We start from the raw sequence: 26,850 nt of genomic DNA, 5'->3' as shown, positions 1-26,850 counted from the left end.
ACAGGCTGGACTTCAGGGTCTGTACCAACATAGATACTGAACAAATATTCTATCACTGTGCTGTGATGGTCAGGAGTATCTTACACACCAAATCATCTTGGACAAATCCGTGTAAAGTTGTATATCATCCACGCATTGATCAAGTTTGATAAGCCTCTGTCCTGTTTTCTTGTTTTCTTGTCTGACAGTTAGGCTCTTTCTGTGAGGGGGGGGGGGGGTGAGTCAGTGGCCCCTGGGTGGAGTGGTCAGTCAAGTGTGGACACCACTCAGCCATGATTCCACTGACTTTACGGCCCCTTAGACAGGGGTGATTCAACGACATGGACAAATCCTCTTGCCAATAATGGTTAATGACATTTCAAGAAGGGACTAAATGTAGTAGCATCACCCTAAGCACATAAGCACTGCAATTCTTTCATTTCAAAACGCATCTCTTCCACTGAGACAAAATGAACATCCAGCCTTTGTGTTCCTTTGAATCTGCTCAGCAGTCTGTGGAGAAGGGCAGGGCATCCCCGACAGAAGATTCAATCCACATCATGCCTATTATTAGTCATAGGGTGTTGTTAGACTAGGGGCATAACTGCGGTGCAGTGGGAGGACAACATTGCCTTTTGGCCAATAGTTTAGCTGTATTTAAACTGAAGACGAGGATGAAAGCGGGAGCCAAACATGCAGTCCTTAAAGTTCCTTACACTTCTCACTCATTATTCTACAAAGAGAGTACGGCAAAAGTAGGCCATGCAAACTGATAAAAGTGTGAGAGACCTACATGATTTACTGGGTGTATTGAGACTCAGTGAAAAGAGATCCCCAGAGCACATACTCAATATCCTTCCTCTGTTCAAATGAATGGCGCGCCTCTTTCCATGATTATGTGTGAGTTAGGAATTCTTTTGGACCTCAGCTGAGATTACACAGTCAGTAGCTGAAAAAACAAGCCATGAATTGTCAGGCTATTGTACGTTTGCTAGCTAATTTTGTATTGAATTCCTGAATTTTGAATGTGGGTTAATATTTCCCATATCACACTGGTCCTTTACTAAGGCATCTTCAAAACATTATGTGTATGCTGTATACAAGTTGTGCTCTCCTTCACTCACCTGCATCCTACCTACACTGACTCAGTAGGACTATCAAAAACCTCTTGCTAATAAAGAATCCCACACCAGCATTTTAAAGCTCATCAATATAAAACAATAATTTATTATTTCTCTCATTTTACAAGACATCAAATTGGCTACCTAATTAAGGATTTGTTAAGCTGTGTTATTTGGAGGCTTACAAAGGTAAGGCGACTACAATGTGCTTGAAAAAAAAAATAACACGGAAAGATTCTGATTTCAACAAATGATCTGCTCTATCCTGATACATACACGGCATCACTTGTTGAAGGTGGAATATGTAACAGACGATACACACTGGATGTATAACTTTTGAAAAACAGCACCCTTTCACATCGTCAATAACTGAAGTGTTTTGTTTACAAAGAACAAGGAGGTTTAGTTACATTTACAAAAGTCCTCTCAGGATTATGTGTTGACCTTCAAGCTAAATATTTCTTTCAATAAGCAAAAGGTATGAATAACAGTAAAATACTGATCAGAGATACTTATTAAAAATGAAATAAAACCAAAATAATATGTAAATGTTGGCTGCTGTTTACTTATGGCACAGTCTTTACACACTTTCAAAACCTTCCAAAGCCAAAATATTGTTGTGAAACACTATCAATATTATTCAAAAGAGTTTACAGTTGAGCAGACACTCTTATCCAGAGCGACTTACAGGAGAAATTAGGGTTAAGTGTCTTGCTCAAGGGCACGTCGGCAGACTTTTCACCTAGTTGGCTCTGGGATTCGAACCAGCAACCTTTAGGTTACTGGCCCAACGCTCTTAACCACTAGGCTACCTTCTGCCCCAAGAGCAAGCACAAAGGTAGAAAGCATTTGAAAACAGTCTCATAATCATCCTTATCATGTCAATCATCTTCAATGTCGATCCGTGGAACACCTCCCAACCGCCTGCAGGGGTCAAAAGTTAATTTAGAAAAGGAAAAGGCTTTTCCTGTTTCATATTAACAAAATGTTGCCACATTGAACGAGGCAGGAAACTGTACCCCAATCCGTAGTGTCCTATTATTTACAGCACATTACACCGCAGGCCTGTACTGTCTGCCTACTACACTGTGGTGACGGACAGGAGGGAGTTGTACACTCGTGTGCCGTCAGGCGACTTAGCACCGTGGGTCAAAAGTTCCTGGATAGTCATCCAATTGTCAAAGATTTTCTTGTTCCTCTTTTTCATCATCTTTTTGTGGCTCAGTTCGATGATGTTGGGCTCCTTCTTGTCGTCGTCCAGGCTGGCCTGTTCCTTCAGGCAGTCAGCGCGGCTCTGCTTCATGAACTCGCGCCGCTGCCTCTGCTCCTTGGCGCGCACCGCGTGCTGCTTCCTCTCCCCCTTGCTCCAGTACCGCCCCATCTTCAGCTCGCTGATGGCATCGTCGTCCGTGGTCATGCCGCTGCGCTCCTCGTGGATACGCAGGGCGCGCTCCTTCAGCAGCTTGTCCCTGACGGGCCTCTTGGTGATGTAGCGCGTGCCGTCGCTGCGGATCTTCACCTTCCACTCCATCTTGGGATCCAGCATGTCTCCGGGGTTCACGGGGTCACCGCGGCTGACCAGACTGACCAGGCTCATTTGGCTCTGGGCGTACTCCACGGCAGACTTCTGCTGGATCAGCTGCATGTAGCTTTGGTAGTGCTGGGCATGGGCCGGGATGTGGGCGTGTTTGTACAGGGAGCGGGGCTGGGCCAGCTTGTGAGTAGACTCTCCCAGCTTACGCTCCTTCCCCTCCGCCTGCGGGCCACACTCAGACTCCTTAGAGGAGGAGGGCCTGATTCTGCTGGGGCCACCGGCCTCCTGGACAGGAGACAGCAGAGGCTTGAGGATCCTGCTGTTGGGCCCTGCGCTACTGGAGGCCCCAGACTCGCCCTGGTTCTCTGCCCCCCTGCGGAGGGAGTTGTCTGGGGACAGCTCTAGGGTGAGGGGGGTGCTGCGGCAGCTCTCACCGGTGTTGTAGGCGCTGGAGCTGTCCTTGTCTGACTTCTCCGGCAGCTCTGTGATGTCGGAGAGCTCATGGCGGCGCGCGTCAATGCTGGTGTTGTAGTTGTGGAAGCCGCTGTTGTGCAGCATCCAGGACTCGCGGTACTGCTCCCTCAGCTGCTGCATCTTGTGGGCACGGACGATGTTGAGGCACTCCAGCTCAATGCTGCGCAGCTCCTCGTTCAGCAGCTCCAGCTCCTTGTCCACCCCCTCTTCGGCCCCTCCAGCCCCTGCACTCTGGCAGTACAGCTCCTGGGAGCCCCCCGCGCTCCTCACCTGGCACTTCAGCTCCAGGAGCTCTCGGAAGCGCTCACACTCGTCGGCGGGGATACCCAGGAAGTCAGCGTGGTCGTAATCTGCAGAGATGAAGGACTCACCACTGAAGGGCAGGTCAACGCTTCCCAGGGTGTCCTGGCTGTAGGCCAGCTTCCTGCGGCTGCAGCTGCCCAGCGTGTTGGAGGCCGCGGTCTGGTCATCCCCCAGGTTTTCTTGCTCAGAGCTCTCGTCGTTGCGCGTGCTCTCGTCGGTGCGGCCCACCCCGCTGTCTTTCTCGTGGTGGTTGGACAACAGAGTGGCTGTGTCAGTCGTTCCACCATCCTCCTCACGCTTCTTCTGCAACACCAGACAATAGGATGAATAATTGAATCACCTAACATTATTAGATGTGTTTTCTCTGTACTTGGCTACAGTATGTGAACCTACCCGCTTCAGTACTACGGGATGTAGAGATGTAGAGTACAATGGGCCATTATGGCAACTGAGAATATTCTACTCTGTTTGGGAATTGGCTCACTGTCAGTAACATGCAGGTGAGCATATGTGACTCTGTGATTGATTGTTGACTCATGCTGTGTGTATGCATGTGTCTACAGTTCTGAGTGGCTCTATGCCGGCTGCTGTACACTACCTGCTGCAGCATGCTGGCGGTGAACTGCATGGCCTGGTGGTGCTGCTGCTCCAGCATGTCCATGTGGAGGTCATCCAGGAAGTCATTCCTGTCATCATCCATCCAGCCCTCATCCAGCTGGGACACGGGGGTAGGAGAGAGGAAGAGGGAGGATGACTTCAGTCGCTGCCAATTAAGGCTACAGTACAACTTAGGAAACAGACAACTATACACAGTCTATGCATGCCTAGTACTATAAAGGATTCTAGGAGGTGGGTGGTGAGTTTACCTGGATCTCTGGTCTGGCCACCAGTAGACACACATTCTGATTCTCCTCACTGGTCAACAGAGCCACAGCATCCTCCCGGTTCTGGATCTCAATCCCGTTGATCTGCAGCGAGCAGAAGGAATGGAATTAGAGACGGGCTCGGAACCGGTAATGCATTCATTGGAAGCATTGTGAGTGTTCTGTATCCTTACCTGGATAATTCTATCTCCCTCTCTGATCCTGCCATCCTTTGCAGCGATGCTGTTTGGGTCAATCTAAAGAGAGAACAGGAGAGGATTTTTCATTTCAAGCAGACCTTTGGTCGGAGACGAAAGACACAGCAAAAAGAAAGCGGGAAAAACATCTCTGCATAGAAGTAAATGCAATTCTTATCCGCAGGTTTTGATATTCCTAATTCAGAGGTGTGCCGTCTGTTACCATAAGATGATGAGTTCTAGGCATCCATTATCCCCCTCTTTACACCCTAACAACAACATCTGGCCGTTGTTGAAGGTGTGCCACATACCTCACTGACGTAGATCCCAGTCTCGTCCTCATCATCAGTCCTGTAGCAGACGGTCAACCCAAGCTTGTCCTGGATGTTGGCTCTGTACAAATCCACTTCCTGCAACAAGGCAAAAACAGCAAATTAAACATCACAGATGTACTCTCTCACAATGTGTGGAGTGGAGTTCCATGGTTGCTGTTGTTTTCTTAAAGACACACCCAGCAGTATATTGAGTTCAACCTAGGTCCACACACACACACACACACACACACACACACACACACACACATCAATCGTAATAATGACTCCTTTAATTGCGTGCAGCCTATGCCCTGTAACTTTTCTAGGGGACAGTGACAGGATGAGGGATGATCCACTGGCTTGCAGCTAAGCAGTGTCCCGTTTGTTACTAGTCAACATGTGTAATCTGTAAGATACCGACCCTGATAGTATACCTCGGGCCAGGGGTGGAGAGACGGTTAACCCCCCCAACGCAACTGTTCTCTACCACAGCAGCTGACTACTGAAATCTCCAAAACAGAACACGCAGAACACTCTGGGGTTTCAGACAGGGTTAAAAAAAAGGAGGGATTTTCATAAACACGTAAACAAAGAGTAAAGTGTACACAACATGAGACCTAATTTTCACGAGACGGCACATGTAATCGACTACAGTGACTTTCGCTTTACCATGTCGTTACAGTGCAATACCCCTTTAAAAAGCCCCCAACCCTTCGTCTGAATTGATAGTCAGACTAATTCAGGATTTTATTGTGGACCTACATCATAAGCCGTCTAAATGTTGCATAAAATCATTATGCAAATGTTTTAACACAAGCATTCCAGTGTAAGTGTCTATGAACACTGGGGCAGGGAGGACTGAGACAGGACCCCTTCAAAGGATGAACGGAAGAACATCAGTGGGATGGTGGTGGTGAGCTGAGATCATCACAGGGAGGCCACTGGCTCCTTTGTCATTGTCCACAGTATTAAGATGCGTGGCTCTGAGCTAGAGGGCTTCATCAGATCCACCTTGGGTCTAGGACAAGGTCAGGGCAGGGAGTCTGCGCTTTTGGCTCGGACAGCTTGAACTCCCTGGCTTCATGTTTGGCGATTGGTTATTAATGCACTGCAGTAGTTGGGAGGGGAGGAGGGAAAGAGGGGGGAGCACCCTGAGACCTTGGAGTCTTTATCTCCCGGCTACATCCTTCCTCATCAGGGCCCCATCACGCCATTGTTAATGTGCATCATCAGATCCATCACTCTGGTTCCTATTATCGGTGCCATCTAATTATCCTCAGTGCATAAGCCTCTTGGAGCGCCCCCCTCTAAAGCAAAGACGCATTAGGCGTTGTCACAAAATAAGTAATGATGTCACCATTTAGCATCTGCTCCTGGGTACTATGGAGCAAACAAGCCACTCGATTTCCGTCTGGCCTACATACTCAGTGTCGTTACGGGGGTAGAGTGGGCTCAGCTCATCGATAACGGTGATATATTGGGAGAATGGGCCTTGTGGTGACTAACTGAGCTATTGGGACGGAGACACAGTGGCTCAGTGATGGGACGGCCAGAGGAATACGGCGTCGCATGTCTGAATGTTTCTCTTCATTGAGAAGGGGAGAAAGGCGGTGAGGTCGAGAGAGTGGGAGAAGAAGAGAGAGGTAGAGCGTGAGAGTAGGTGAAGGAGAGAGGGGGGATGGGTAGAGGAGGATAAGGGGGAGATGGGGGGAGGGAGAAGACAAGAGGGAGTCGTCTGTATTTTACCTCATATTCCAGCTCCTCTCGCTCCATCTCCTGCTGCATGCCCTCCAGGAAATCATTGGGGTCAAAGTACTCGTGCCCGGGGGAATGCCTATGAACGCAATTCAACACAATAAAGATAGTTCCTACAGGCCTTGTCATGATTAATCTGTTATTACACAGAAATACAATCACAATACCTGACAGTACGTCAGTGTTAAGTGTGTCACTGGATTGAAATGAAATTATCCCAATGTCCCTAACGTAAATCTTATCAAGTGACATCTCACGCAACCAGAACTTTCAGTAAATTGTGAATTACTTGAGAATGGAAAACAAGTGCCCACATTCTTTTGTGAAAGTCTACGTTTTAAATCAAGTTAAGAATTGTTTTTGGCCTGAGGTTAATCAGAAATGGAAATGCCATGTTTTTAATTTGACTCTGAAATATATATATATATTTTTAAACACGATTGACCTATTAAACTGCTCCTGACAATAATGTGTTTGAGTACCCAGACTGTGAGCTCCTGGCCACACATAGACACAGCTAGCGGACGACAGACAGGAAGTCATTTAATATGCAAACACAAATTAACAAGGCCATCTTCATTTGGCCGTGTGCCCCAGGACTTGACATCTCGCTTAGTAACAGGTGTAACATTCACATCTAACTTCAGTTAGAAGGCATGAATACCAATTTGTTCGTGTGAAATCACACCAGGTTCCATTGTAATGAACTGGCAAAGTGACATTTTACAAAAATCTGTATCAAAATACTCTCTTTACTTGAGCCCTTTCTATACTGACCAGTGACATGGTCAAAGGACTGAGTAAGTTTTCAACAAACTAGTTTTGCCTATCAAGTCCTTAACCAATCAGTGACCATGAGGGAAAGGAAATAAGAAACAGAAGGATCTAGTCTTTTAACCCCGTCCTTCCCCTTAACTCCAACCCATCCGATAGAAAGTGTACTGTAACTCACTCCTCAGGCATGAGATATTGGTCCAACACAGCCACGGTGGGGGCGGCGGCAGGCAGCTTGGTGAGGGCCATGATGTGTTGGAAGGTGATGTCTGTTTGGGTGCTGATGTCCACCACCTGGGTGTCTGAGGCAGGGCTGGAGGGTTTGGGGCGGGGGGCCCGGCGAAGCACCTGGACCATGATGGGCTCCTTGGCTGTGCGGAAGGCCTCCACTGCCTGGTCATGGGTGGCCTTGGACAGGTCCTTCCCATTCACCTACACACACAGACAGAGACAGAATATGGTTACTTTGGGATTATACCTATAGACTTCCAGCCATTGTGCTAACGCTAGTTAGTATTGGCTCGTGAAACTACCTCTCCCTTCCTTCGTACTGGACACAGAGACATAAAGATGGTATCCATGAGTTCATCGGACTCACAGGAAGTAGATAAAGGGCCTCATTGCCAAAATCCCCAAGTATCCCTTCAACTATAGAAGAACAGCATCAGGGCTCCCGAGTGACGCAGCGGTCTAAGGCACTGCATCTCAATGCTTGAGGCGTCACTACAGACAACATGGTTCGATTCCAGGCTGTATCACAACCGGCCGTGATTGGGAGTCCCGTAGGGCGGCACACAATTGGCCCAGCGTCGTCCGGGTTTGGCCGGTGTAAGCCGTCATTGTAAATAAGAACTTGTTCTTAACTGACTTGCCTAGTTAAATACAGGTTAAATACAAATAAAAAGCATCTGGATTTGACTTTGAAAAGTCTCTTTAGTTTCTGAGAATAGTGGCTATATGACAGTTTTCTTGTACACACTGTTGTAACAACGTGAACACAAACAGTACATGGCGTGATGAAACCGATTTAAATGACGCAGTTTATCTCTCTCTCTCTCTCTCCTTAACAGGCTGGGGTTTATTGTAAGTAGATGGATATCACTCCCTCATGCTACACGAGCCCTGATACCATCATAGCATAGATGATTAAACCCTCAGATCACTGGATGAGTGTGACTGTGGATTTCCACAAAACCAGGCGGAGAGTCTTCCAGCCTGACAGTGGTGTGTGATAACTTTCTACTGCCTCAGTCTGTTTTACAGGGTCACAACCCGACGAAGCAGAATAGGACTTTAATTAAGACTGAGGCCCTCTTTAATTAATCAAGGTCGTTAGACAGTCTGCGTCGAGGAGCCCTTATTTAGCTAAGTCATTTCTGGGAAGTGAAGAATCTACCCTCCCCTCAGAGATTAGCTGCTATGCAGGCTGCTGCAGTTTGTTAACCAGGGGAGATTAATTTGGCAAGTGGGCCGGGCTGCAGTGTCACACAGAAGAGGCTAATGAAGTTGGGATGAGCCACTAAAGCCAATCACCTCTCCTTATCAATCCGTATAATGAAGAGGATGTGTCATTGGATCTCATGAGAGATTTACAGTTTGTTACACATGCATTGTTTTGCTCATACACAAGTCAAAATACTATAGGACACTAAATATAATTTCATTAAAACGTGTAGCTATCCATGGTGTTTTTACGTGACAAAACATGACAAAGAAAACCCCAGCAGAACTGTGTAGCGTGCTGTGCATGTTCCCCAGAGCTAAAATCATAGCCCAAAAAACTAAGCAGGAAAGTCATTACGATGCCAAGAAGACAGCACCGCAGGAGAAGGCGGCACCCTGGGTCAGCAGACTGCCTGCCTCTACTCCCGGCTTATCAGGTCTCTCCCAGAGCCTCCGCCAGTTCCGCCCTCCATCGGCGCAGCATTTGGAATTTGTTCGTTTGTGATTCCTGGACGTGTGAGAGCTTTGATAGGATCTGAGCCCGGGGGCTCTTCTCATTTCAGAGGCTGGCCACGCTCTCCTCTCCCCCTGCCTGCTTCTCCACACACACGGCAGCCAGGCCAGGGCCAAGAGTGCACACTGTGAGCTCCCTGAGAAGACTGATAAAACCCTGGCTCAATTTATAAAGACTATAAAGTGATGGAGCTGGATGTCTAGGTTTATACCTCTGGAGGTCATTAGACATGTTATTCATTGTTTGAAACCTTTCTGTGTCTCTCTCACACACACACACAAACACAGGATTAAAGTGTGTAATTGGTTGATACTGTTTCCTCCGGCCATATTTTGTCTCATTCTAATTCACAGCTTAACTGGGATACTGTAGAACAGGGACAGCAGCAATGTCAAGGTGACTAAATTATGGCATGTGTGCCGCCCTGGATTCTGGTTCCAGTCTGGTTGTGCTATCTAATGCCCACTATAATATCCACCCCTCCCAAGTATTTGAGAGAACTTGCCAAATGTTTGTGGTAAATTGCCAAGTGCTCTATTGTAATGTCTTAGAATGCGCTCCATTCTAAGACATTACCACAGAGCACTGAGTGTGTGGAGGGAGGATGAGGGGACATTGTGCACTTCAACTTTGAAGAGGTTATGTGCTCACTAATAACCAGAGAGGATTAATGCTAATCCCAGCCTGCAGGATAATTGGATCATCTCAAATGGGTTCAACTTCCACATCACAACTTGGCCAAAAGTAAGAGCTTCCATTTACAATTTGTACTGAATAATTGAGAGGAAATGGAATGAGAAGAAATGTGCCGAATCATTACGAAATTGAAATAAAAACTTTAAAAAAGTAATGTGAGGACGAGTGTTGAGAAGGAGGCTTTGAACACAGACTACACACAAAGAAGGTAAAAATTAAGTTCCGCTCTCCCCTTTTCTGTCTCTCTTTGTCCATTTCTCTGGGTTAGCAGTGTTTGTTCAGATCAGCTGTGAGGAACAATCTTGTTTGTGTGTCCATCCCTCTCATAGACAGGCCTGGTTGCCCTGGAATCCCACTGCTCCTTGAAGGCAGCGACCCGGAGACAATGCCAGGCCCCTCCCGGAGAGCCCAGAGAATTCCGCCTCAGCGCCCTCAATGGGGAGTCCCCTCCAAGGCAGGAAGGGGGTCCCACGGCCCTCATTCACCACCACACTCACCTCTGACATGGCACTGCCCAGTGCACTAAGTAAGACACGTAGTATTCACAAACACAATATGCACAGCTCGCTATATCGCTGTCCAAGCACAACCATGTGCCGTTATAACCCTTTATCTTCACAGAGCCTAAGCATTCACAATCGGTTGTTGAAATTGAATCACTGAATACTGTCAAACAGTAATGAACAGCAGTTCAAGACTTTTTATCAGTTAAAATCAACATACTTCTAAAATGTTATTAGCTGTAACGTTTGCATAAGCATTATGCCAAGCTCTAGAAAGCAGCAGTGAGTGACATGTAGAAATGACTATGTAAACCTTTCATACAGCCCTCCCTCAGTGAAAGGTCTCGTAAATCCAATTTACTGACAAGAGGGCAGCGAGCTCAGCTCTGGAATAGTAATGAGGTCTGAATCAGATGCCTGGTGTATTTGTGACTGTCCAGACAGATGGATTTACTTTGTCATGCCTTTCCTTCCATTAAGACATCACATCAGATCGCTGGCTCAGACTCTATATGAGTTTTGGAAGAAGTAGGACTTGGTATGCTATATAGAAGACAAAATGTTCTGCATTTTAACATTGGTCATAAAATGAGCTATATCTTTTAATGTTGGACCTCAGACATGTTATGTGTCACGTCCTGGAGGTAATGAGGAACACAAATGGAAAGCCCAGACTTCCCTTATCCTCACTCAACCTCCCTCCATCGCCACACACCGCTAGAATGCAAATCAGTCCAGATTAAGACTTTGGCATGAAGGCAGCAGGTAGGTGTGTGTGTGTGTATCAGCCTCTCCCTGATTGCTGACCTGCTGCCAAATAGGCTTATCTGTCTGTTTGCGAGAACAGTCACTTTCATTCTGGCACAAGGCTGTAGCTGGGGGCTGCCTCAAGAGAACTCAAGTCATGTGGAAAAAAACATCAACAGTGCCAATTTGGAGGTGTATTGTTTTCTATGTATCTTCAAAGGCCTACACATTTGAGCCAAGTCATACAATGCAACATGTTACATTTGTCTATGCTATAGGGCCTCTCCTCACTACGAGAGATTGCCTAGAGATTGAGAAAATTCCCCTCGGCTAGACCTTTTACCGGAATGTAAACTTGCGAACTTGTCACGTGTCGACATCTACCTCCGGAGGTCCTGCATGACACTCGCCCGACAGTTGCCATCCTCCAAGCAGGGCAGTGTAAAAAGAAGTCTTGTTAAGCACAACACTTCTACAGAAAAAAAACGTAATAGCAGAGCATTGTTTTTGAAACAGCGGAAATGTATAGGCATATTTCTTATATTAGACTTGTTTAATTGAGTTTTTACCTGAAATTGCAGTAAAGCCGGTTACTCTGAAATTGAAGCTGCAACTTTAAGGGAATATCAGAACACAATAATTGTTTTCAATGCAAAACCAAGCAGGAACGCTACATTTTTTTTCATGTAATGATTTGCATGATATTGATGAAATGAAGCATGGTTTGTTCTAAGCAATCTAGAAATGGTTCCGCTATCGTTGGCTGAAGTTAGTCAGTTAGCTGTGAGGAGGATGCAGACATTGTGTTTAGCTTGCTATCTATAGGTAACTGCCAAAATAAAGGAAACACTTGAGTAAATGAGGAACACAAAGTATATTGAAAGCAGGTTGTTTCCACACAGGTGTGGTTCCCAAGTTAATGAAGCAATTCACATCCCATCATGCTTTAGGGGTAAGGTATAAAAATGCCCAAATGCTTGAAGCTGTTCTGGTGGCTCGTGGTGGCCCAACACCCTATTAAGAGACGTTGTGTATTTTCCTGTATTTTGGCAGTTTCCTGTAGTTATGTATAATATGAACAACACTGTATGATAACGTTACTGTACATTTACATTCATATGAGGGGGTAAGCCTTCATTTTCTCTATGATGACGTTACCTGAGGAAGCAAATGTTGTTAGCTAACATTAGCTTGCTAGCTAGCAGCTGTACAACTTTGGCTGTTAATGTCTTGCAGCTAAATTAATGAGTGTATGGAAGAGAAAATAAACCATTTAAATGTCTGCACCTGCTTGTGAATTGTTGCATTATTCAAGAGTGTAATATGGTTTTGTTGCATTAATCAAGATTGTAATATGGTAGATGCATGGAAAGTTTCTCGCATAGCTAGTTGAATAGTTTGCATGCTTACTGGCTAGTGGATAGTGTGATATTTACGGTACATTTGACCTGCGAAGCAAGAATGTCACCTGTACCCTCTCTCGGCACGGAACATTCAATTGCTAATGTAAATTGAAAAGTTTATGTACATGTTATGTGCATTTTGTCCCAATGCCTCTCTTCCAACTTTTGTCAATCTGAATAAGCTTATAGTTGTTCAAACTCCAACGACTCCTTTTTTAAAGAAGAGTACATCATTAAAGACAGACGGTTTCTTGTCATTTTGATGATGAAGCAGACAGTGAGGTGAATGGAGTGGAAACTGCCAGGCAAAAGAAGTTGCCTTTCAACAGTGGGAAGGCAGGAAAGCCCTGGGAACCTCAGTCTATAGACACTTGTTCATAAGGGTTCATAAGGGTTCATAAGGGACCATGAGTGGCGATTGCTTCGCTCACTCTCTAAAGTCTCTCTTTATGGTCCGATACACTTCTTAAGCAAATTCTTCAAAGTCTGCATTTTTCTGAACAGAGAGAGAGCAGGGCTGACGTGATAGAGAGAGTGAATGGAGGCTTGAGAGCTTAGTTTCAGGGGGCCTATAGCTGCTTGAGTGGAAGCGGGAGTGTTCCCAGTGTGGGTCAACCACAGTTAATACCTCTTTTATTTAACTTTGAACCATTTTCAACAAAAAAGCAGTACAAATTGAAGAGCTTGGTAATGGTCTCTCTCAGAGTGTGCGCGGTTTGTGTGTGTTTAATTATTTTGACTGACTGTGGGGAAAGTCTTACCACACTCCGACAGTTAAAAACACAGCAGTCTTTATTTACTGCAGCAGGCAGGCTTACGGAGGATTACAGAACAAATAGCGAGAAACTAATGCCGCTAATAAGCACGGCGGGCTGAAAAAGACACTACTGTTACTTTCTCCTAATCTGATTTAAGCATGGGACATTCTGTTATCCACAGTAGATCAGTAAAATACTCAGAATCACTTCCTTTAGGCATTCTGCTGCCTTCCTCTGTCTTAATGAGCTCAGCGTCAGGTGCTAATCAAGAAAAAGGGCTTTCCTAGTTTCTCACACTAATGGAACCAGCATTATATTTACATTTGACCTTTGTCATTTAGCAGACACTCTTATCCAGAGCGACTTAGTTAGTGCATTTATCTTAAGAAACTCTAGCTAGGTGAGACAGCCACATTTCACAGTCTTAGAAAGTACATTTTTCCTTAATAAAGTAGTCAGTGCTAGTAGAAAAAGACAAGTGGGAGTGTTAGTGGGTTTTTTTTGGGGGGGGGGGGGGGGCTCAGCTGTCCTGACGTTTATGGGGAAGCTTATTCCACCATTTGGCTGCCAGGGAAGTGAAGAGCTTTGACTGGGATGAGTGGGGGGTCCAAAAGACCAGAGGTGAAAGAACGGAGTGCTCGGGTTGGGGCACATTTCACTTGCAATTTGAACAATAGTATTTAACTGAGAAGATGACTGAGAACTGCTATGAACCAGGCTGTGCTGTCTGGCATTCACTTACAGTGGTCAGGATTGTTAAGAGAATACTGGTTGGAATATGTTCAAAGATTCATTCACCAACACTGGGGAATATATTCACTACTGGTCAAAAGTTTAGGGTCACTTAGAAATGTCCTTGTTTTTTAAAGAAAAGCTAATTTTTTGTCCATTAAAATAACATCAAATTGATCAGAAATACAGTGTAGACATTGTTAATGTTGTAAATGACTATTGTAGCTGGAAACGGCTGATTTTTTAATGGAATATCTACATAGGCGTACAGAGGCCCATTATTAGCAACCATCACTCCTGTGTTCCAATGGCACGTTGTGTTAGCTAATCCAAGTTGATCATTTTAAAAGGATAACTGATCATTAGAAAACCCTTTTGCAATTATGTTAGCACAGCTGAAAACTGTTGTTCTGATTAAAGAAGCAATAAAACTGGCCATCTTTAGACTAGTTGAGTATCTGGAGCATCAGCATTTGTGGGTTCGATTACAGGCTCAAAATGGCCAGAAACAAAGACCTCTCTTCTGAAACTCATCAGTCTATTCTTGTTCTGAGAAAGGAAGGCTATTCCATGAGAGAAATTGCCAAGAAACTGAAGGTCTCGTACAACGCTGTGTACTACTCCCTTCACAGAACAGCGCAAACTGGCCCTAACCAGAAAAGAAAGAGGAGTGTGAGGCCCCGGTGCACAACTGAGCAAGAGGACAAGTACATTAGTGTCTAGAAACAGACGCCTCACAAGTCCTCAACTGGCAGCTTCATTAAATAGTACCCGCAAAACACCACCAGCCTTCTAGGCAGAGTTGCAAAGAAAAAGCCATATCTCAGACTGGCCAATAAAAAGAAAAGATTAAGATGGGCAAAAGAACACATACACTGGACAGAGAACTCTGCCTAGAAGGCCAGCATCCCGGAGTCGCCTCTTCACTGTTGCCATTGGAACACCGGAGTGATGGTTGCTGATAATGGGCCTCTGTACGCCTATGTAAATATTCCATTAAAAAACATCTGCCGTTTCCAGGTACAATAGTCATTTACAACATTAACAATGTCTACACAGTATTTCTGATCAATTTGATATTATTTTAATGGACAAAAAAATTGCTTTTCTTTCTTTTGCTTTTTAAGCGACCGCAAACTTTTGAACGGTAGTGTACATCGTCAGTCACAGGCTTCATTAGGAAATGTGTTGATGATGTAGCCACAATAACAATCTGGACAACCCAAAACCCTGGATGAACGGAGATATCCGTACAATGCTGAGAGCCCCTCCCAGACGAGCTCAACACATTCTATGCTCGCTTCGATGTAGACAATACCGAGCCATCCACGAAGACTCTCGCTGCTCCATACAACCAGGTGATTTCGCTCTCCGAGGCGGACGTGAGGAAAACTCCAGATGGCATCCCTTGTCATGCGTCCTCAGAGTGTGTGCTGACCAGCTGGCGGTGTGCTCAACCTGTCCCAGGCTGTAGTACCCCACCTGCTTTAAGGATACCACCATCGTCCAAGTCACCAAGAAAAACAAGGTGACATGCCCAAATGACTCGCCCTGTCACGCTCACCTTAGAGTGTAGGAGTGCTTCGAGAGGTTGGTCATGGCCCACATCAAGGCCATCATGCCAGGCACACTGGCACCACTCCTAAACATTAAGAACATCTGCTCGTTCCATGGCATAGACTGACCAAGGTGAATCCAGGTCAATCCCTTATTGATGTCACTTGTTAAATCCACTTCAAATCACTGGAGATCATTTTTAAGCTTTGAGACATGGATTGTGTATGTGTACCATTCAGAGGGTTAATGGACAAGACAAAAGATTGAAGTGCCTTTGAACGGGGAATGGAAGTCGCACCGGTTTGTGTCAAGAATTGCAACGCTGCTGTTTTTTTTCACACTCAACAGTGTCCCGTGTGTATCAAGAATGGTCCACCACCCAAAGGACATCCAGCCAACTTGACACAACTGTGGGAGGCATTGGAGTTAACATGGGCCAACATCCCTGTGGAACGCTTTCGACACCTTGTAGGGTCCATGCCCAGACCAATTGAGGCTGTTCTGAGGGAAAATGTTGTACTATAAATTGTGCCTTCCTGTATTATACTTATGCCAAAATGTATTATTCTATTCTACTGCCATTTACTTTATATTCATATGTTTTCTTATTTCTTATTGTTGTTGCATTGTCGAGAAGGAACCCGCAAGAAAGCATTTAGTTGGATGATGTTTACCATGCGTATCCCGTACATACGACTAATAAAAACTTGAAACTTGATAGAACATCTGAACGTGAGGTAGAGTCTGCGCGTTATCTTCACGGTTGCCTCTATCTGGTTCTCCACAGTGAGGGCAGGGGATGGAGACAAAAGGGGAGCAAGGGCTCGATCCGGTGGGGTATCACCGGCAGTGGGGCTGAGACCCAGGGCTATGTCACCCTTCATTATAGCGCTCTTATCTCACTCCGCTGGCCCACAATCACCCAGTCCCAGAGCTGCAGCCAGACAGACAGCGCAGCAGCACACAAGCTCATTTCTCCACACACCCTCTGTGAGGACTGACAGCAGATCCTATTTTATTCCAGCAGGCAGCAGCTCCATGTCTGTTAGCGCTACCATCATTTACTCAGGACGGCACCATCACAGATATAGTAGTCTCACTAATATGTAGAGCCAGAGAAACAGCTGCTGTGTGTGTAACCTATGGCTTCCTCTCTCAATCATCTCAGAAAGCTCCCCCCATCCACAATCAAGCACACATACTGTAGTACAGACAGACACACGTTACAAACACAGCCAATCAAAATAGACGTTTAAGTGACAGTGACTGGTGGCACCAAGCGGACTCCTGCAGGGATCGCAGCAGGGCTACAGGAGCTGCCCGGAGCATTCTCAGCTCCTCATCTCCACACAGGGATCATAGCTCTGGGTCTCAGGTGGCCCCACAAGTCACAGTAAAACACACCCTGGTCACCACATTAAATGTAGCATGGGACAGTGATGGGCTCCCGGGAATAGCAGCTCAGGGAGGGCCCTTTCTGCCGCCACATCATAATGAGCCTCCATCATCTGCATTAAAATGTCCCCCGCCACTTAAAACCCTTTTCTCTGTCGGTTCAGATGGCTTATTCATGATGGTATATTGCAGACAGACACAGGGGACAGATTGGTGCATTCACATGGTAGGCCTACATGCACACAGATGACTTGTTTGGTTCTCTCTTAATCATGTCCTATCAGTATCAAATACATGACCGGTCTCTGGCTTCGTGCGTAAGGCCCCAATGAAGGAGCTGTGTAACTGTAAATGAATAGTAACCATCCACACATAGCACAGGAATGGGTTTCGTTTGGATAAATGAATGCAAATCAAAGTACACTAGAACATTTCCCTGATAGCAAGAGGTGAAGCTACCAAATACATTATCATGAGTCTGAATAGTCTATAGGTCTACAGTCATGGCCAAACGTTTTGAGAATGACACAAATATTCATTTCCACAAAGTTTGCTTCAGTGTCTTTAGATATTTTTGTCAGATGTTACTATGGAATACTGAAGTATAACTACAGGCATTTCATAAGTGTCAAAGGCTTTTATTGACAATTACATGAAGTTGATGCAAAGAAAAATATTTGCAGCGTTGACCCTTCTTTTTCAAGACCTCTGCAATCCGCCCTGGCATGCTGTCAATTAACTTCTGGGCCACATCCTGACTGATGGCAGCCCATTCTTGAATAATCAATGCTTGGCGTTTGTCAGAATTTGCGGGTTTTTGTTTGTCCACCTGCCTCTTTAGGATTGACTACAAGTTCTCAATGGGATTAAGGTCTGGGGAGTTTCCTAGCCATGGACCCAAAATATTGATGTTTTGTTCCCCGAGCCACTTAGTTATCACTTTTGCCTTATGGCAAGATGCTCCATCATTCTGGAAAAGGCATTGTTCGTCACCAAACTGTTCCTGGATGGTTGGGAGAAGTTGTTCTCGGAGGATGTGTTGGTACCATTCTTTATTCTTAGGCAAAATTGTGAGTGAGCCCACTCCCTTGGTTGAGAAGCAACCCCACACATGAATGGTCTCAGGATGCTTTACTGTTGGCATGACACAGGACTGGTAGCACTCACCGTGTCTTCTATGGACAAGCTTTTTTCCGGATGCCCCAAACAATCGGAAAGGGGATTCATCAGAGAAAATGACTTTACCCCAGTCCTCAGCAGTCCAATCCCTGTACCTTTTGCAAAATATCAGTCTGTCCCTGATGTTTTTCCTGGAGAGAAGTGGCTTCTTTGCTGCCCTTCTTGACACAAGGCCATCCTCCAAAAGTCTTCGCCTCACTGTGCGTGCAGATGCACTCACACCTGCCTGCTGCCATTTCTGAGCAAGCTCTGTACTGGTGGTGCCCCGATCCCGCAGCTGAATCAACTTTAAGAGACGGTCCTGGCGCTTGCTGGACTTTCTTGGGCGCCCTGAAGCCTTCTTCACAACAATTGAACCACTCTCCTTGAAGTTCTTGATGATCTGATAAATGGTTGATTTAGGTGCAATCTTACTGGCAGCAATATCCTTGCCTGTAAAGCCCCTTTTTGTGCAAAGCAATGATGATGGCACGTGATTCCAAGCACCACCCTCCTTTTGAAGCTTACAGTCTATTATTCGAACTCAATCAGCATGACAGAGTGATCTACAGCCTTGTCCTTGTCAACACTCACACCTGTGTTAACGAGAGAATCACTGACATGATGTGAGCTGGTCCTTTTGTGGCAGGGCTGAAATGCAGTGGAAATGTTTTGGGGGGATTCAGTTCAGTTGCATGCCAAAGAGGGACTTTGCAATTAATTGCAATTCATCTGATCACTCTTCATAACAGTCTGGAGTATATGCAAATTGCCATCATACAAACTGAGGCAGCAGACTTTGTGAAAATTAATATTTGTGTCATTCTCAAAACCTTTGGTAACGACTGTACTGTGGGTTATTGTTTTAAACAAGACAATATAGATCTCTGAGCGAAAAAAGGTGGCTTAGTCACGTTTATCGTCGAAGGAATGAGCGTTACACCGAGGCCTGTACTCTGGAGCGGGATCGATTTGAAGGTGTAGGGTCCGTCATGGTCTGGGGCGGTGTGTCACAGCATCATCGGTCTGAGATTGCCTGCAATGACAACAATCTCAACGCTGTGCGTTACAGAGAAGACATCCTCCTCCCTCATGTGGTACCCTGCCTGCAGACTCATCCTGACATGACCCTCCAGCATGACAATGCCACCAGCCATACTGCTTGTTCTGTGCGTGATTTCCTGCAAGACAGGAATGTCAGTGTTCTGCCATGGACAGCGAAGAGCCCGGATCTTAATCCCATTGACCACGTCTGGGACCTGTTGGATCGGAGGGTGAGGGCTAGGGCCTTTCCCCCCAGAAATGTCTGGGAACTTGCAGGTGCCTTGGTGGAAGAGTGGGGTAACATCTCACAGCAAGAACTGGCAAATCTGGTGCAGAACTGGCAAATCTGGTGCAGTCCATGAGGAGGAGATGCACTGCAGTACTTAATGCAGCTGGTGGCCACACCAGATACTGACTGTAATTTTTGATTTCGACCCCCCCTTTGTTCAGGGGCACATTAGTCCATTTCTATAAGTCACATGCCTGTGGAACTTGTTCAGTTTATGTTGCAGTTGTTGAAACTTGTTATGTTCATACAAACATTTACACATGTTAAGTTTGCTGAAAACAAACGCAGTTGACAGTGAGAGGACGTTTCTTTTTTTGCTGAGTTTATATCCGAAAATAGCATGTACACCTGATCTCTCTGGGTGTTTCTGTCAACATACAGGATCACACATGATAGAGGAAATATCATGTCCTCATAAAAGGAACCGTCCCACCTGTCTGTCCGCCCGTCCTCCCACACAGTAACATCTGACTCCCATATCCATATGGGTCCAAATGATGATGTCGTTCTATTTCAGGAATCTGACGGACGTTTGTGGCAAATGTAATAATCTTTGTGTCATTGGTATAACCTTCAGTGTTGTATTTCCATCTGCCTGGTAGAATGGGGCCAGAGACCAACCCATGTCATTCCAGACTAAATGAAGAATAATGCTTCACAATAACACTCAAAAAGCAGCCAGCTACTGTACAAGTACACCACAGTGGGATTTCTGTGATACTGGCCATATCCGAATACCCATACCAGCGTACTAAATAGTTTGCGGGAAAAAATGTAGTTTTATAGTATGTGAAATTTTGAAAAAAACACTATATATATACACACAAAAGTATGTGGACACCCCTTCAAAATGAGTGTATTTGGCTATTTCAGCCAAACCCTTTGCTGACATGTGTATAAAATCAGGCACACAGCCATGCAATCTCCATAGACAAACATTGGCAGTAGAATGGCTTTACTGAAGAGCTCAATGACCTTCGATGTGATGCAGTCATAGGATGCCACCTTTCTAACAACTCACTTCGTCAAATGTCTGCCCTGCTAAAGCTGCCCTGGTCAACTGTAAGTGCTGTTATTGTTAAGTAGATATGTCTAGGAGCCACAACGTCTCAGCCGCGGAGTGGTACGCCACACAAGTTCACAGAACGGGACCGCAGGGTGCTGAAGCACGTAGCGTGCAAAAATCGTCTGTCCTCGGCTGCAACATTCCCTACTGAGTTCCAAACTGCCTCTGGAAGCAACGTCAGGACAAGAACTGTTTGTTGGGAGCTGAAATGGGTTTCCATGGCCGAGCAACCGCACACAAGCCTAAGATCACATTGCGCAATGCCAAGCTCTGACTAGAGTGGTGTAAAGCTCGCCGCAATTGGACTCTGGAGCAGTGGAAACGCGTTCTCTGGAGTGATGAATCACGCTTCACCATCTTGCATTCCGACGGACAAATCTGGGTTTGGCGGATGCCAGGAGAACGCTACCTGCCCCAATGCATAGTGCTAACTGTCAAGTTTGGTGGAGGAGGAATAATGGTCTGGGGCTGTTTTCATGGTTCGGGCTAGGCCCCTTAATTCCAGTGAAGGGAAATCTTAACACTACAGCATATAATGACATTCTAGATGATTCTGTACTTCCAACTTTGTGGCAACAGTTTGTGGAAGGCCCTTTCTTGTTACATATGGTGTCTGCGTTGCTGTGCCTACATATGGCGTCTGTGTTGCTGTGCCTACATATGGCGTCTGTGTTGCTGTGCCTACATATGGCGTCTGTGTTGCTGTGTCTACATATGGCGTCTGTGTTGCTGTGTCTATATATGGCGTCTGTGTTGCTGTGCCTACATATGGCGTCTGTGTTGCTGTGTCTACATATGGCGTCTGTGTTGCTGTGTCTATATATGGCGTCTGTGTTGCTGTGCCTACATATGGTGTCTGTGTTGCTGTGTCTACATATGGCGTCTGTGTTGCTGTGTCTACATATGGTGTCTGTGTTGCTGTGTCTGTGTTGCTGTGTCTACATATGGTGTCTGTGTTGCTGTGTCTACATATGGCGTCTGTGTTGCTGTGTCTACATATGGCGTCTGTGTTGCTGTGTCTGTGTTGCTGTGTCTACATATGGTGTCTGTGTTGCTGTGTCTACATATGGTGTCTGTGTTGCTGTGTCTGTGTTGCTGTGTCTACATATGGCGTCTGTGTTGCTGTGTCTACATATGGCGTCTGTGTTGCTATGTCTACATATGGCGTCTGTGTTGCTGTGTGTGTGTTGCTGTGTCTACATATGGTGTCTGTGTTGCTGTGTCTACATATGGCGTCTGTGTTGCTATGTCTACATATGGCGTCTGTGTTGCTGTGTCTACATATGGCGTCTGTGTTGCTGTGTCTACATATGGCGTCTGTGTTGCTGTGTCTACATATGGTGTCTGTATTGCTGTGTCTACATATGGTGTCTGTGTTGCTGTGTCTACATATGGTGTCTGTGTTGCTGTGTCTGTGTTGCTGTGTCTACATATGGCGTCTGTGTTGCTATGTCTACATATGGCGTCTGTGTTGCTGTGTCTACATATGGCGTCTGTGTTGCTGTGTCTGTGTTGCTGTGTCTACATACGGTGTCTGTGTTGCTGTGTCTACATATGGTGTCTGTGTTGCTGTGTCTACATATGGTGTCTGTGTTGCTGTGTCTACATATGGTGTCTGTGTTGCTGTGTCTGTGTTGCTGTGTCTACATATGGTGTCTGTGTTGCTGTGTCTGTGTTGCTGTGTCTACATATGGTGTCTGTGTTGCTGTGTCTACATATGGTGTCTGTGTTGCTGTGTCTACATATGGTGTCTGTGCTCCTCAGTGCCGTCCTCAGCCTTGGACTGAGGAAGGAGGGACAGGGGAATGGAGGATAGGAGGGATGGGGGACAGGGGAATGGAGGATAGGAGGGACGGGGGCTGGTGCGAGGAGGAGCACTCCCCCCAGTGGCTGCTAGCCACCTGCTCCAGTGTTGAACAGATGTGGAGGCGCACCAGGGTGAACCTGCCTCTTATTGAACAGTGTAGTGGGCTCCTCAGCGCAGCCTGCTTTGTCTCCCCACCCCGCCTCTGTCAAGCCTCATTACCAGGAGGGGGAGAGCCGTCCAGGAGCTCCACATGTCATGATGCTTTAATGACAGGGGTCCTGACAGGGGGGGTTGGAGCCACGGTGGACACATATTTTCATCTCATTCTCTTCCGTCAGGCTGAAGGAAGACGTCATGCTTAAATGTCTTTGGCCAGTTTCATATACATTTGATGAATATCAGAATACATTGAAGTGAAAAATCTTGCTAGCAAATAACGGGTCCAATGGTATCTCCAACAGCTCCGATCACAAATGTATCAATCTCTTTCTTTACCCCCAAACTGTCCCTCTATAACGAGCACTGTAAACGACGGCACAGTAAAGAAGCAGTGACAACGTTGTTGAGGCCAACTCCAGTCTGGATCAGAGCTTAAATGGGGGGCTTGTGTTGAAGCTCTCATTAAGCCCTGGGTCTTATACAAGACACAGACCGGCGCCACGGCTATTACAGGCCACTTGTGGAGAGATTAGGAGCCGTGGGTCAGACAGGACTGTCACACAGAGTTTCCAGCAACCCAACCATCAGTGCCCTGACAAAAGCAGCTGAGCTTGCATCTCTGCATGGCGCTTACCTTTCCAGCTTTGAAGGGTGAGCTTGGGGTTCAGGCCTGTTCCAGGGGTCAAGTTTCTGTAGAGGGGACTGAGACAGTCCCTCCTTCCTCCCTACTGCACCAAACCTGCCCTACTCAAAGCTCTAATTATCTGGACTTCTTCTGCCTCCAGGATGCCTTTCATGCTGCTTACTAATACTCGATCCTTAACAGTGGCTTTTCAAAGGGTATCTTGATTGAAATCTTTGCCATAACCGATTTTCAATTTTGGCATATTACAGAGGCAGGCAAACAATAGACTGACGCGGCAACCAACGATCACTATCACGGCAACCAACAATGACCGTCACGGCAACCAGCTATTGCTGATTCAGCAGGGATTCCTGTTGAAATGTAATTCTTATTAGAGATAACACTCACTAGATAGGAGACTCGTATCCATAACAGCAATGTTTTCCCTGTCTGGGAGCAGTAGGTGTGTGTAAACAGTGAGATATACAGAGAGCAGCATTGAGTGTTGTTCATCATTAAACCCCTAGGGAGCTGTGTGTGTGAGGGTAGAGTGGTGTGGGCAGTGTGCCAGGCAGCTTGATCAAGAGGATCTGTGTGTATCCCATCTCAGGGCTCACTGACAGACAGACCTCCTTGATCTACCCTGATTTCTGTACACAACCATAGTCCCAGCCTCATTGGATTCATTTAACACGCGTGCGGGCAAACACAAACCCACCCTTTTGAACTCTCCCATGAGGTGGCCACATGGCACAGGGCACTGTCGGCACACGCCTGCGTGAACTTGGGAAAGCGCGCAGAGCGCAGACAGACAGATGCACGCATGCATGCACTCACACAAACAAAGGCTAAAAGAGGTCTAATCCACGCATGAGGATGGTGGAGAAACTGGCAGTGAGAATGTTCACCCACACCCAACTTAACACAGGAGCAATAAAACAACTACAACAGGATGTTGTGATATTGTATTCTTTTTTTCTCCTAAAGACATGCTGGCAGATTCACTTTTATTTCGACATTTTGTTCACCCTGTTCATTGGAAGCCTGGGCCACCCTCCCTGTCACAGTACAAGTCCTTTCCTGACAGGAAGTGACCTCACCTCAACCCTGGCCAAAGGCACACTCTTCAGGACAGTGAGTGAGTGACCAAAATAAATCTGCACAACAACACTTCCATGGTTTATGAGCCACCGTTCCTGCGGCCACGGACGCAAAAAAAAGCCAGACGTCACAAAGATCTTCATTATGTTCCCAATTAGAGCTGGTGGAGTGGCTGACGGCATGGCTAACAGGCTCTGGACCCTTAATGAGAACAGCTCTGCTCTCTCACCATCCAGTGGCGGTTCTGGGGGGGCAGGGGGGGCCAGTGCCCCTGTGACAACAATTTTGGAGTATGAAATAATTTTTACATAACTAATTATTGCCATCGTTCTTTTTTACATCCGTTATTAGACAGTGGCAACGATGATGATTATGAACATGGTCTTTTGCCTGCTAATGCCTGCAATGCAGTGAAGAAAACGATATGACAACAATAACGTCTAATGTAGCTGGCCCCTCTAACAGTACAACTGGCCCCAGCTTGGCCCCCCCCAGTTGAAATGGTCTGGAACCGCCACTGTCACCATCAGCTGATGGCTGCCAGAAATAGAGCCACACAAACTGGACGGGAGCAATGTCCTCTCTTCTACTGCCCGCAGACAGAGAAAAACGGTTTTAATGTGCAAGGTTAATCAAATTGCTAAGCTTTTTCCTTTCTGGCAATGTCACATTGAGATAATGCTTCATCTTTCAGCCACCAAGTGGCTCGGAGAAACCAAGGCAGATAACATCGTTCTTTATTGTTTTATCATTCAAAGTCAAGGTGCATCAATACAAAAAGATGTATCAAGTTGAATCGCATGATCTATGTGATCGGGGAGGGAGGAAGGGTTGCTGAATGGGCTTGTCCGAGGTTAGCTACCAGTGATGAATAGGATTTGATGTGAAACACGGAGCAGCCGTGTCTACTCTGCCTGGCTCAGTCTGTTCAGGTGGCTCGCCCTCCTGGTAGGAATAATGGGCAAGGCGGAGGGAGGGTGCCATAAGAGAAACAGTAGGATTCCGCCAGCTAACAGCCTGCCAATCAACAGTAATTGACAGGCAGAATGACAGCCTGGCTGTGGCTTAATAGGGAGAGGAACAAAGGGACATTGCCCTTCTATAGTACCATGTTCTTTTTTAAGGGGGGTTAAATAGAGAAGGAGAGGGGGCTTTCACATCAGCTGTTTGATTTACCAAAACCCAGAATTCACTTAGCATCACAAAAACATACCCCTTTCCTACCTTTTAGTCATTCTGAAGCAGACCTGGAATGATCAAAGCAGGGTGATTTGCAGACCAAATACTGTCATCTCTCGCTAATGGGACGGAACAGAACATCTTTTTGGGGAATTATTTTTATTTTTTATTTTTATTTATTTAACCTTTATTTAACCAGGTAGGCAAATTGAGAACACGTTCTCATTTACAATTGCGACCTGGCCAAGATAAAGCAAAGCAGTTCGACACATACAACAACACATAGTTACACATGGAGTAAAACAAACATATAGTCAATAATACAGTGAAAAAAAATAAGTCTATATACAATGTGAGCAAGTGAGGTGAGATAAGGGAGGTGAAGGCAAACAAATATATGTATAAATAAATAAAAATATAAAAGGCCATGGAGGCGAAGTGAGTACAACACAGCAGGTAAAATAAAAAATAAAAAAATAAAAAAACACTGGAATGGTTGGTTTGCAGTGGAAGAAAGTGCAAAGTAGAGACAGAAATAATGGGGTGCAAAGGAGCAAAATAAATTAATAAATAAATACAGTAGGTAAAGAGGTAGTTGTTTGGGCTAAATTGTAGATGGGTTATGTACAGGTGCAGTATAATAATGAGGAAGATGCATACAGCGCTTGTTCATTCAGTAGCTTAATCTAAACCAGCCAACACGCAGCCTGCTACACTGCAGCACCTTTCTCACTAAACAGGCTTGTCATTGACTGCAATACGCTAACAACACTCTTCAGAAAAGAACACGGAGAAAAACAAAAAGCTAGAAAACATTCCTTTGTTTCTGCTCACAAGACTAAAACCCAGTCTGTCAGAGTGAGACACTTGGAGCTTAAAGCTTTGTCTGCTGACACACTGTCTAGCTTTGTTCTTATTAGTACAGTATGTTCAGAGCTAGTGCACACCTGCTTTAAGATGAATATAGTAGGCCTACTGTCCATGAAGAAAGACCGTGAAAAAGCATGCGTTGACTACAGGGAATGGTCATGTGTTTGATCTGAAGCACCCCCTTCTGGACAGAAAGCAAACTACATGCTGAATGTCTGTCAAATCAAATTGTATTTGTCACATGCGCTGAATACAACAGGGGTAGTAGACCTTACAGTGAAACACTTACTCGGAAGCCCTTAACCAACAACGCAGTTTTAAGAAAAATACCCCCCAAAAATAAGAAATAAAGTAACAAATAATTAAAGAGCAGCAGTAAAATAACATTAGTGAGGCTATATACAGGGGGTATCAGTACAGAGTCAATGAACGGGGGCACCGGTTAGTCGAGGTAATTGAGGTAATATATACATTTGGGTAGAGCTTTTAA

At 45.7% G+C, this 26,850-nt stretch overlaps 1 protein-coding gene across 3 annotated transcripts in view; it reads right to left on the bottom strand.

Moving 5' to 3' along the window:
• Positions 1–1,174: 1,174 nt before the first annotated feature.
• Positions 1,175–26,850, bottom strand: part of LOC139535558 (E3 ubiquitin-protein ligase PDZRN3-B-like) — a 124,805-nt gene continuing 99,129 nt past the window's right edge. For all 3 annotated transcript variants that reach the window (XM_071335073.1, XM_071335076.1, XM_071335074.1), the window contains 7 exons: positions 7,493–7,746; positions 6,532–6,619; positions 4,783–4,881; positions 4,469–4,531; positions 4,278–4,379; positions 4,010–4,126; positions 1,175–3,714 (listed from right to left, as the gene is read on the bottom strand). In XM_071335073.1, the coding sequence (XP_071191174.1) occupies positions 2,182–3,714; positions 4,010–4,126; positions 4,278–4,379; positions 4,469–4,531; positions 4,783–4,881; positions 6,532–6,619; positions 7,493–7,746 (2,256 nt within the window). In that variant the 3' untranslated portion in view covers positions 1,175–2,181. The remainder of the gene's footprint in view (positions 3,715–4,009; positions 4,127–4,277; positions 4,380–4,468; positions 4,532–4,782; positions 4,882–6,531; positions 6,620–7,492; positions 7,747–26,850) is intronic.

The sequence above is a fragment of the Salvelinus alpinus genome, chromosome 12, assembly GCF_045679555.1.
Source record: "Salvelinus alpinus chromosome 12, SLU_Salpinus.1, whole genome shotgun sequence".
NCBI classification, from domain to species: Eukaryota; Metazoa; Chordata; class Actinopteri; order Salmoniformes; family Salmonidae; genus Salvelinus; species Salvelinus alpinus.
The sequence above is the reverse complement of the archived record's forward strand: the minus strand, read 5'-3'. Positions and strand labels throughout refer to the sequence as shown.